Here is a 12,757-nt window from a genome sequence, read left to right on the forward strand (position 1 = left end):
CAGGAAACAGACACTAACCCTAGGCGCAGCGGAGCTAACCAACAGAAGAAACAAAAAACACTTCTAGGATAACTAGTACATGTACGGCTTTTGGTGACCATCACCTTGGAAGTATGGGCATTTAGCATTTGTAATATTAGACATAACACAAAACCCCAATCCAATCTATCATCAAAGAATCCTAGACTTAGAGACAATCTTCAGTCTTCTGTTCTCACATCCTACCCAGTGGGGAAGCTTGCTGCACGTGTGCGGCAGCTTATCTGTGGCTCTTTTGGAGCACCTTGTGATATCTGATTGGTTACTAAGCAGAAAAGAACCAAAATTCTCCATGCCCTTCTCCATTTCATATATTGAAATGGCTCATCTGCCCATCAAGATCAGCCCAACCAATGAGACAGACCACCTCAGTTAGCTGTCTTGTTGCCAGGTGGCCGAGTCTTCCTGTAATCTCACCTGAACGCCCTCTCCTGTGAGAGCTGAGCAAGACTGGATCTGCCACACTCGGTCGCGGATGGTATGCAGGTTCAGTCCTTCTGCAATTTCAGAGGCAGGGGCTGCCGTGAGCAAATCCTGCTTATTAGCAAAGATGAGCACTGGCACACAACTTAGTTTTTCTTCCTCTAGTAATTCCGCTAGTTCCTAGATTTAGAGAAGGGAGAGAGAAGGAAGGATAAAATCTATGATATTTAACAATGCACTTCCTTTTTTTTTTTTTTTTTTTGAGACAGAGTCTCGCTCTGTCACCCAGGCTGGGTGATAATTCTGTTTCACCAATCTCTATCTCTAAAACACGCATGCACATGCTTCACAATGGCGTGTTCCCGGCTCGCTGCAACCTTGGCCTCCTGGGTGCAAGTGATTCTCCTGCCTCAGCCTCCTGAGTAGCTAGGACTACAGACATGCACCACTACACCCAGCTAATTTTTGTATTTTTAGTAGAGATGGGGTTTTGTCATGTTGGCCAGGCTGGTCTACAACTCCATACATCAGGTGATTACCCACCTCAGCTTCCCAAAGTGTTGGGATTATAGGTGTGAACCACTGTGCCCAGCCTTACTTTTTTTTTTTTTTTTTTGAGACAATGTCTTACTCTGTCACCCAGGCTGGAGTGCAGTGGTGCAATCACAGCTCACTGCAGGCTCAACCTCCTGGGCTCAAGCGATCCTCTCAATTCAGCCTCCTGATGAGCTAGCTGGGACCTCAGGTAATTACCACCATGCCCGGCCTGTAATCTCAGCACCTGGGGAGACTGAGGCCAGCAGATCACCTGAGGTCAAGTGTTCAAGACCAGCCTGACCAATATGGTGAAACCTTGTCTCTACTAAAAATACAAAACTAGCCGGGCGTGGAGGCATGTGCCTGCAATCCCAGCTACTTGGGAGGCTGAGGCAGGAGAATTGCTTGAACCTGGGAGGCAGAGGTTGCAGCGAGCCGAGACTGTGCCACTGCACTCCAGCCTGGGCGACAGAGCAAGACTCCATCAGGGTTTTGATATGTTGTTCAGGCTAGTCTCAAACTGCTGGGCTCAAGGGATCCTCCCGCCTCGGCCTAACAAAGTTCTAGAATTATAGGCATGAGTCATCACACTTGGCCCATAAAATACATTTTGAGAAACACTGTTCAAGGGAGAAAACAAGAAGTGGTTTGAGATTCAAAACTTACCCAGTTACCACCTGCAAATAACTTTCAATGCGTGTGTGTGTGTGTGTGTGTATAAAATTTAAACTGAAAATGACAATTACTTTAGAGATAATTCTGTCTCATCAATCTCTATCTCTAAAACATGCATGCACATGCTTCACATTTCATCAACCCTACATTCTAAAATAACTTTATTAGTCCATCTGGCAAGGTCCCTGATATTTAGGTTATAGGTTGGGGTCTAAAGTATATGTGATTCTGTTTGCAAAAAGTATAGGAGAGGGTGTATATGTATTTAATGATAGGACTCACCTTTTTCATTAAATCCACCTTTTAGCTACTTAAAACATGAGCTTTCAAAGAGAACTGTATGGATCAAGAGGCAGATGACCACACAGGACCCCTCCGCCTCCAAGCTCACATTTCACATGAGTGATAATCTAGAAATCATCAGGGTATAAAAGGGTGGTGGGCTGTCTCCAGAAGTCTGGAGAGTTCTCAACTCAATTTCAAAAAAAGGGACATAAACATGAGGACTGCTACCTTTGGAAGGCCACCTGTGGTCATTTAGGACACAGGCCAAGGACTCTGCAATGAGAACTTCTTTTAATTAATTTAAAAGTTGAACTTGTTTTTTTTTTTTTTTTTTTTGAGACAGCGTTTTGCTCATACTGCCCAGAATGAAGCCGAGGTGCCACCTCGGCTCACCACCTTTAATCAATGGCTTGATTAAAGCTAAAAAGCTTTAATCAAAAAACTGTTAGGCCGGGCGCGGTGGCTCAAGCTTGTAATCCCAGCACTTTGGGAGGCCGAGGCGGGTGGATCACGAGGTCGAGAGATTGAGACCATCCTGGTCAACATGGTGAAACCCCGTCTCTACTAAAAATGTAAAAAATTAGCTGGGCATGGTGGCACGTGCCTGTAATCCCAGCTACTCAGGAGGCTGAGGCAGGAGAATTGCCTGAACCCAGGAGGCGGAGGTTGCGGTGAGCCGAGATCGTGCCATTGCACTCCAGCCTGGGTAACAAGAGCGAAACTCCGTCTCAAAAAAAAAAAAAAAAAAACTGTTTAGGCTGGGCGCAGCGGCTCACACCTGTAATCCTAGCACTTTGGGAGGCTGAGGCGGGCGGATCACCTGAGATTAGGAGTTCAAGACAAGTCTGGTCAACATGGTGAAACCCGGTCGCTACTAAAAATGCAAAAAAATTAGCCAGGTGTGGTGGTTCATGCCTGTAATCCCAGCTACTCGGGAGGCTGAAGCAGGAAAATTACTTGAACCTGGAAGGTTCAGGTTGCAGTGAGCTGAGATTGTGCCATTGCACTCCAGCCTGGGTAACAAGAGTGAAACTTTGTTCTGGGGGAAAAAAAGGAAACAAATAACAAAAAGAATCCAAAAACTGTTTAAAGGACTCAACTAATTTCTTTTCAGACAACTGGTAGTTTTGTCTGCTTGCTAGAATAACTGTCTTGTTTGAACTGTAAAGTTTAACCAAAAAAACCAAACCTCCTGCACTCTCACACATTTACAAGGTTGATTAATGAATACCCAGTTATTTGGGAACTATTTCAACAGAAGAATTAATATTTAAAAAAATATACTTGGCCAGGCATAGTGGCTCATACCTGTAATTCCAGCACTTTGGGAGGCCGAGGCGGTTGGATCACAAGGTCAGGGGATCGAGACCACCCTGGCCAACATGGTGAAACCCCATCTTGTAAAAAAAAAAAAAAAAGAAAGAAAGAAAAATATACTTGACTTTTCATATAAAACAAAAGAATTATTTACCTGACCCGTCTCTTCAAATCTTTTTCTGTCTGCACTGTCGATTACATATATCTATACAAAGGAAAAGAAGAAGGTTATTTCAGTAAGCAGAGATGGAAAAGACAGGGCAACTTCTGCAAAAGTAACAGGTGATCCCCAGTCAGCATATTCCAATGAGCACAGCATACAGAAATTGGTGATTCTCATCTCATTTATGAAGGCCAAATAAATATGCAAATTAATTAAATAGGGATGCCCGGAAAATACCTTCAGCAACACTTCAAAGTCTAGGAATTCAGGAAAAACAAGTGGGATAAAATAGCTACATTTAATGGGCACTTGATGTGTCACTAAACATTCTCCCTAGGTCTACTCTATTAACCATCATTACGACTCTACAATCTAGATTTCACTATTTTCCCATTTTATCCATAAACAAACATAAACACAAAGTCAAGTAATTTGCCCAAATTATATCTGGTTCTTGAGAAAACTGGGATTCAAACTCAAGCACGTAAATCCATAGCTGCTCTTAACCCGTCTGCTATACTGCTTCCCAGACTGTTAGAATGGAAGGGATGGGGCTGGGCACGGTTGCTCAAGCCTGTAATCCCAGCACTTTGGGAGGCCGAGGCGGGTGGATCACGAGGTCAAGAGATCAAGACCATCCTGGTCAACATGGTGAAACCCCGTCTCTACTAAAAATACAAAAAAAAAATTAGCTGGGCATGGTGGTGCATGTCTGTAATCCCAGCTGCTCAGGAGGCTGAGGTAGGAGAATTGCCTGAACCCAGGAGGCGGAGGTTTCGGTGAGCCGAGATTGCGCCATTGCACTCCAGCCTGGGTAACAAGAGCGAAACTCCATCTCAAAAAAAAAAAAAAAAAAAAAAAAAAAGAATGGAAGGGATGGTGTTGTGAGGCATTTACAATCCTATATTGCTATATTGCACAAATCTCAAAGTACCATTTGCAGCATTAACTATATGCTGACTTCAGGGGCTGATAACAAAAGAGACACAGTTGGGTTAAGACCAAATACGGGAAACAGTAAGGGCACAGTCTTTGCAGAAACAAGAAAAGTGTTGAGATTTATCGTAAACTACAGATCCCAAGATTTCTCCCCATCCCTGAATATTATTTATTGCATGAATAATATCCTATAATAATAAGAGAAATAAGGTAACACATACACAAGAAGAAGAAAAAGAAAGAAAGAAAAAGAAAGAAAGGAAGGAAGGAAGGAATTAAAAACAAACAAAACGGCCGGGCACGGTGGCTCAAGCCTGTAATCCCAGCACTTTGGGAGGCCGAGGCGGGTGGATCACGAGGTCGAGAGATCGAGACCATCCTGGTCAACAAGGTGAAACCCCGTCTCTACTAAAAATACAAAAAGTTAGCTGGGCATGGTGGTGCGTGCCTGTAATCCCAGCTACTTAGGAGGCTGAGGCAGGAGAATTGCCTGAGCCCAGGAGGCGGAGGTTGCGGTGAGCCGAGATCGCGCCATTGCACTCCAGCCTGGGTAACAAGAGCGAAACTCCGTCTCAAAAAAAAAAATAAAATAAAATAAAAAAATAAAACAAACAAACAAACAAACAAAACAAAACAAAACAAAGTTAGGTCACCTATAGTTATGCCGGCCAAACACATTAACTATTTTAATTTCCTATGGAAAGTTCCCTTTTAACCCTCCTTCATATGAAAACTAAAAAAGAAACATAGAGATATAATTTGGTAGTTTTTTTTTCATTAAATGATGTATTAAATGTTTTCTCCCTCACCTAAAAATTACCTATCTTTCAAACTTTAACGAATTAAAAATTGCTATTAGACTAATGATAAAATGGAAACATTCTCTTTTAGAAGAGCATATCCAACTAAGAACACACACGATCTTCAGTTCTCACCATTACATACCTTAAATTACATAAGTTACAAGCATGTTTGTACTCAAGTCAAATTCTATGCTAGACTGAAAATCTGCTCTTTAGAAAAAAATAAAATCAATTAAAATTCCTCCACTTAATGTTCTATTTAGAGTCAAAAATGCTAAATATTATAACAGAAACCAAGTTCAGCTCTTTCTCTCAAGAATACTCTATGTTGGCCGGGCGCGGTGGCTCAAGCCTGTAATCCCAGCACTTTGGGAGGCCGAGGCGGGTGGATCACGAGGTTGAGAGATCGAGACCATCCTGGTCAACATGGTGAAACCCCGTCTCTACTAAAAATACAAAAAACTAGCTGGGCATGGTGGCGCGTGCCTGTAATCCCAGCTACTCAGGAGGCTGAGGCAGGAGAATTGCCTGAGCCCAGGAGGCGGAGGTTGCGGTGAGCTGAGATCGCGCCATTGCACTCCAGCCTGGGTAACAAGAGCAAAACTCTGTCTAAAAAAAAAAAAAAAAAAAAAAAAAATTGTTATGAAATGCTTATTTGGTTATGGGAAGAAGACCTAGAGAAAAAGATCGTGTCTTGATAGAAGTTCAGCCAACTCCAGATCACCAGAGAGGGCTCACCCAGCGTGTGGATGGAAGGCTCTCTGTTCCTCCTCCTCTTCTCCTCCCTGGTCTGGCTGCCACCTTTTGGCCATTTCATTGCTCCTAAGTATAGCATTTCTCCACCAGATGTGGAGAGCAACAAGAAGGGGCGACACTAACTAGTGTGGCTTTTTTCCTGATAGCTTGAGTGAAAGTCTACGGAAGGCTGGAACTGTCCAGGTGTCTGGTTAACTTGCGGTTTTCTATTACCTGTGCTTTCTCTAGCTTCAGTAGTATGGATACGTAAGTGTAAGAGATTTGGAAATGATACGAGAGATGGTTATCTTGTTTTAGGGTGTTTGAGATCTCACTTGATGTCCTACACTTTAGATATGGAAATGATTACAAAGTTTATTTATTTGTTTATTTTATTTTTTTGAGATGGAGTCTTGCTCTGTCACCCAGGCTGGAGTGCAGTGGCGTGATCCTGGCTCACTGTAACCTCCGCCTCCCAGGTTCAACCAATTCTCCTGCCTCAGCTTCCCAAGTAGCTGGGATTACAGGCACCTGCCACCATGCCAGGCTAATTTTTGTATTTTTAGTAGAGATGGCATTTCACCATGTTAGCCAGGCTGGTCTCAAACTCCTGACCTCAAGTGATCCACCCACCCTGACCTCCCAAAGTGCTTGGATTACAGGCATGAGCCACTGTGCGTGGCCTACTTTGTTTAAATTATGTTAAGTTTAAACATAAAGCTGATATTAATAATAAGACAGTAAGTGATTAGTAGTAACATGAATATACCTTGAAAAGACATTTATTTTTATCTATCAAAAGGCTGTTATTATTTCTGGGCCTAAAGAGAAAAGGAAGACATCCTATCCCCTCCATTCCATCACACTCCAAGTTTTCTTAGTCACTACCCTCAAATTAATACAGCTGAAGTCAGATGTTCTCAATGTCATCTTCCCTAAGAATAACTCTGTTACTACTAGGAGTTTCCCTGAGTCTTTCAAACCTCTTTCATTTTTTTTTTTTTTTTTTGGAGATAGAGTCTTGCTATGTTACCCAGGCTGGTCTCAAACTTCTGGGCTCAAGGGATCCTCCCACCTCAGCCTCCTGAGTAGCTGGGATTATAGACATGCACCATCAGACACAGTTTAGTGAACCATTTAATTTAATACTCCAAAGCAAGGGTAGGCAAACTTTTTCTGTAAGAGATCAGCAGTCAATATTCTAGCCTCTGTGGCCCATACAATCTTTTTCACAATTCTTGAATGCTCCTGTTATCTTGAGAAAGCAACCACAGAAAATCTGTAAACAAATGTACCTGGCTATGTTCCAAGTGAACTTTATATGGACACTGAATTTAAATTTCATATAATTTTCACATGTTGTGAAACATTATTCTTTTGGCTTTTTTTCCCCCCGACCACTTAGAAAACCACTCCTAGCTTGAAGGCTATACAAAAATTGGAGGTAGGCTGGATCAATTCGCTGACCTGCTCTAAAGTAAGATTGGATTACGGTACTCTAGATAAATGGGAAAGAGTGAACCAGGCAACTCTTGTGTCAAGCCTCAAGCCTGCTCTTCTAGGCAGTGTGGAGTCTTTTTCAACCAACAATGGAAGACTATTAAACACAGACAAACAAATATAACCCATCCACCACTGCCACTCTAAGCTGCTACAAAACTGGCAGACAGGACTATGGGTCACAAGGCCTTAGAATCTAACCCTAGGGACTCAGCTGCTCCCCCAAACTTGTTTAATCTCAAACCGCACAGGAAAATAATGACAGGTTGATTCTCAATCCAAAATACTATCTTGTACTCGTGCCTAGTATAAGGATGTAGCTGGAGAAAGCTTCTCTAGGGTTGCTGTGAACCGATTTTTGCTGGATTGTCCATTAATTCCTGAGTACTCTCAGCTCATGAGAATGTGGAATCCAGGGTTATATTATATTACAACCACCTTACAGTCTACCCTCAAGGTATTAGAGCTTATGATTTAAAATTACACTTACCTGGAGACCAGAAAGTTTCTGAGACCTCCTTATGGAGACTTACAATCACTAATGTCCTTATATACTTCCCTTGCTTGGGTATTTCTTTCGAGATACCTGAATCCAGCAGATGAACAGATAGGAATGTAATTTTTCTCAGTCACCTACTTTTTCCTAACTCTTGATTGAAAGAGGAAAAGGGAGTCTATAGCTTTTGAAACATGTATATGCTTTTTAAAGTGTTAGATTCACAGGACTGAGGAAATTGCATAGAGTTCTATACACATTCCCCTCTCCACCCCCACCATTTCCCCTGTAACATCTTGCATTAGTGTGGTACCATCTGTTACAACTAATGAAGGAATATTGATACATTAGGTTCATTCTTCAGGTTTTAAAGTTCCCTGGGTTTTGACCAACCCCAAATGTCATGTATTCACCATGAGTTTCACACTGAATCGTTTTCCCCATACTGAAAATCCCCTGTATGTTGCCTATTCATCTCTCCCCTCCCTCCTACGAACCCCTGGTAACCGCTAATCTTTTATGTAATAGAGATTTAACTAATTTCTATAGTTTTACCTGTTTAAAAAAATGTCATACAGTTGGAAATATATCTATATATTTCTTTCATGTATCTTTCTCAGATTGACTTCTTTAACTTAGCAAAATGCATTTAAGGTTCCTCCATGTCTTTTTTTTTTTTTTTAAGACTAGATGGAGTCTTGTTCTGTTGCCCAGGCTGGAGTGCAATGGTGAGATCTCAGCTCACTGCAACCTCTGCCTCCTGGGTTCATGTGATACTTCTGCCTCAGCTTCCCGAGGGGCTGGGATTATAAGCATGTACCACCATGCCTGGCTAATTTTTGTTTTTGTTTTTGTTTTTTTTTTGAGAAAGAATTTTGCTCGTCACCCAGCCTGGAGTGCAGTGGCATGATCCTGTGGCATGGCAACCTCTGCCTCCTCAGTTCAAGTAATTCTCATGCCTCAGCCTCCCGAGTAGCTGGAATTATAGGTGCCAGTCACCACACCTAGCTAATTTTTGTATTTTTAGTAGAGACGGGGTTTCACCACATTGGCCAGGCTGGTCTTGAATTCCTGACCTAAGGTGATCTGCCCACCTCGGCCTCCCAAAGTGCTGGGATTACAGGCATGACCCCTCCATGTCTTTTCATAACTTCATGCTCATGTCTCTTTATCACTGACAATATTCTATTATATGGGTATACCACAGTTTGTTTACCTATTACCCCATTGAAGGGTATCTTGGTTAGTTCCAGGTTTTGGAAATTAGGAATAAAACTGCCATAAACATTCCTATGCAGGATTTTGTGTGGAATATCAATTTCTAACTAACTGGGCAGGTATCTTGGAGTACTGCTGGACTATATGCTAAGACTATGTTTAGCTTTGTAAGAAACTACTCTGTCTTCCAAAGTGGCTGTACCATTTTGTATTTCCACAAGCAATGAAGAGGAGTTCCTGTTGCTCTACATCCGTATCAGCAGTTTTTTTTTAAATTTTAGCCATTCTAGTATGTATTAATACGTAGTACTGGCCGGTCGTGGTGGCTCACATCTGTAATCCCAGCACTTTGGGAGGCCAAGACGGGTGGATCACGAGATCAAGATCATCCTGGCCAACATGGTGAAACCCTATCTCTTCTAAAAATACAAAAATTAGGCCAGGTGCGGTGGCTCATGCCTGTAATCCCAACACTTTGGGAGGCCAAGGCGGGTGGATCACGAGGTCAAGAGATCGAGACTGTTCTGGTCCACATGGTGAAACCCTGTCTCTATTAAAAATACAAAAAATTAGCTGGGCATGGTGGCGCACGCCTGTAGTCCCAGCTACTCAGGAGGCTGAGGCAGAATTGCTTGAATCTAGGAGGCGGAGGTTGCGGTGAGCCAAGATCGCGCCATTGCACTCTAGCCTGGGTAACAAGAGTGAAACTCTGTCTCAAAAAAAAAAACCAAAACAAAAAAAAAAACAAATAAAAATTATCCAGTGATCCTAGATTTAAAGTAATAAAAATATTTTTTAAAAATACAAAAATTAGCTGGGCACACTGGCACATGCCTGTAGTCCTAGCTACTTGGGAGGCTGAGGCAGGAGAACTGTTTGAACCTGGAAGGCAAGGTTGCAGTGAGCTGAGATCACTCCCCCCACAAAAAAGTATCGTACCATATTATTGCTGTTTTAATTTGTAAATCCCTAATGACATATAATACTCAACATTTTTTATATGCTTATCTGCCTTCTTCAGTGAGGTGTCTGTTCAGATCTTTTGCCCATTTGTAAAACCAAGTTTTTTTTGTTTTGTTTTTTGTTTTTCTGAGACGAAGTCTCACTGTCACAGGCTGGAGTACAGCAGCACGGTCTTGGCTCACTGCAACCTCCGCCTCCCAGGTTCAAGCAATTCTCTTGCCTCAACCTCCTGAATAGTTGGGACTATAGGTGCATGCCACCACACCTGGCTAATTTTTGTATTTTTACTAGAGACAGAGTTTCACCATGTTGGCCAGGATGGTCTTGATCTCTCAACCTCGTGATCCACCCGTCTCGGCCTCCCAAAGTGCTGGGATTACAGGTGTGAGCCACCACACCCGGCCTTACATTCTTGAGTTTTGAGTTCTTTGTATATTTTAGATACAAATACTTTAACATACATGTGTTTTGGAAATATTTTCTCCCAGTCAGTGGTTTGTCTCTTCATTCTCTTTTTTTTTTTTTTTTGAGACGGAGTTTCGCTCGTTACCCAGGCTGGAGTGCAAAGGCGCGATCTCAGCTCACCGCAACCTCCGCCTCCCGGGTTCAAGCAATTCTCCTGCCTCAGCCTCCTGAGTAGCTGGGATTACAGGCTTGAGCCACCGCGCCCGGCCGTCTCTTCATTCTCTCGACAGTCTCTTTTGCAGAGCATAAGTTTTATTTTATTTATTTTTTTGAGTCAGCATCTCATTCTGTTACCCAGACTACAGTGCAATGGCGCGATCACGGCTCACTGAAGACTCAACCTCCTGGGCTCAAGTGATCCTTCCACTTCAGTCTCCCGAGCAGCTGGGACCACAGATGCACACCACCATGCCTGGCTAATTTTTAAATTATTTTTTGTAGCGACAGGGTCACACTATATTGTGCAGGCTGGTCTTGAGCTCCCGGGCTCAAAGCATCCTCCCACCTTGGCCTCCAAAAGTGCTGGGATTACAGGCGTGAGCCACTGTGCCCAGCCAGGGTACTTTTCTAGGCACTGGGGATACAACAGTTTTTTTTTTTTTTTTTTTTTTTTTTTTTTTTTTTTGAGACGGAGTTTCGCTCTTGTCACCCAGGCTGGAGTGCAATGGCGCCATCTCGGCTCACCGCAACCTCCGCCTCCTGGGTTCAGGCAATTCTCCTGCCTCAGCCTCCCGAGTAGCTGGGATTACAGGCACGTGCCACCATGCCCAGCTAATTTTTTTGTATTTTTAGTAGAGACGGGGTTTCACCATATTGACCAAGATGGTCTCGATCTCTTGACTTCGTGATCCACCCGCCTCGGCCTCCCAAAGTGCTGGGATTACAGGCTTGAGCCACCGCGCCTGGCAACAGTTTTTTAAAATACAAAAGTTCCTGTCCTCACAGAGCTTACCTTCCAGTGTGACAGAAAGGTAATAAATAAAAGTATGTCTGATGGCAATAGGTAGAGAATTTGCTGATGGATCAGATGTGGGGGGTGAGAGGAGAGGCAGCCAAGGATGACTGCATTGTTTTTGGAGGAACGGGACTGCCGTTTACGGGGAAGACTGAGTAGGGTTGAGTAGGACAGGATGAAAACAGGAATTTGGTTTTAGACACGCTGAGGTTGAGGGACTTACCAGCCACTGAAGTGGAGATGGCAAATAGGCAGCTGGCTTATATAGTCATGTGTTGCTTAATGATTGGGGCATTTCTGAGAAATGCATAATTAGGCAATTCTGACATGGTGCCAACATCATACAGTGTACTTACACACACCTAGATGGTCTCCTACACATCTAGGCTGTATGGCATAGCCTATTGCCACAGGCTACAAACTTGTACAGCAAGTTACTGTACTGTACTGAATACTGTAGGTAACTTAAAACAATGGTAAGTATTTATGTATCTAAACATAACTAAACATATAAAAGGTAATGTGTTATGACAGCTATGTCACTAGGTGATATAAATTTTTCAGCTCTATTATAATCTTTTTTTTTTTTTTTTTTTTTTGAGACAGAGTTTCGCTTGTGTTTCCCAGGCTGGAGTGCAATGGCATGATCTTGGCTCACCGCAACCTCTGCCTCCCAGGTTCAGGCAATTCTCCTGCCTCAGCCTCCCGAGTAGCTGGGATTACAGGCACGCACCACCATGCCCAGCTAATTTTTTGTATTTTTAGTAGAGATGGGGTTTCACCATGTTGACCAGGATGGTCTCGATCTCTTGACCTCGTGATCCACCCGCCTCAGCCTCCCAAAGTGCTGGGATTACAGGCGTTAGCCACCGCGCCCGGCCTAGCTCTATTATAATCTTAAGGGACCACTATCATTTATGAGGTCAGCCAATGACCCAAGTGTTATTATGTGGCACATGACTGTATATGAAACTCAAGTTCAGGGGAGAATTCCAGGCTAGAGGTGATAACTTGAGGTTCATAAGCATGTAAATGGTCATTAAATCCTTCAACTTAGATGAGGTCACCTAAGCAGTGACTCAGAGAAGAAAAACACAGGCACAGACCTCTGGGACTCTCTAACATTTGGAAGTTGAGAGATTAAAAAAAAAAGAATAGCAGGCCAGGTACAGTGGCTCACGCCTGTAATCCCAGCACTTTGGGAGGCCGAGGCGGGTGGATCACGAGGTCAAGAGATCGAGACC

At 43.1% G+C, this 12,757-nt stretch overlaps 1 protein-coding gene across 1 annotated transcript in view; it reads right to left on the bottom strand.

The window, feature by feature from the left end:
* The window catches only part of ARL3 (ARF like GTPase 3), a 42,723-nt gene that overhangs the window by 12,903 nt on the left and 17,063 nt on the right, over positions 1 to 12,757 (bottom strand). Inside the window, exons 4-5 of the mRNA XM_010333125.3 lie at positions 3,431 to 3,481; positions 457 to 642 (exon numbers count right to left, since the gene is read on the bottom strand). Coding sequence (XP_010331427.1) covers positions 457 to 642; positions 3,431 to 3,481 — 237 coding nt within the window. The remainder of the gene's footprint in view (positions 1 to 456; positions 643 to 3,430; positions 3,482 to 12,757) is intronic.

Source organism: Saimiri boliviensis, chromosome 12, assembly GCF_048565385.1.
Source record: "Saimiri boliviensis isolate mSaiBol1 chromosome 12, mSaiBol1.pri, whole genome shotgun sequence".
Classification (NCBI taxonomy): domain Eukaryota; kingdom Metazoa; phylum Chordata; class Mammalia; order Primates; family Cebidae; genus Saimiri; species Saimiri boliviensis.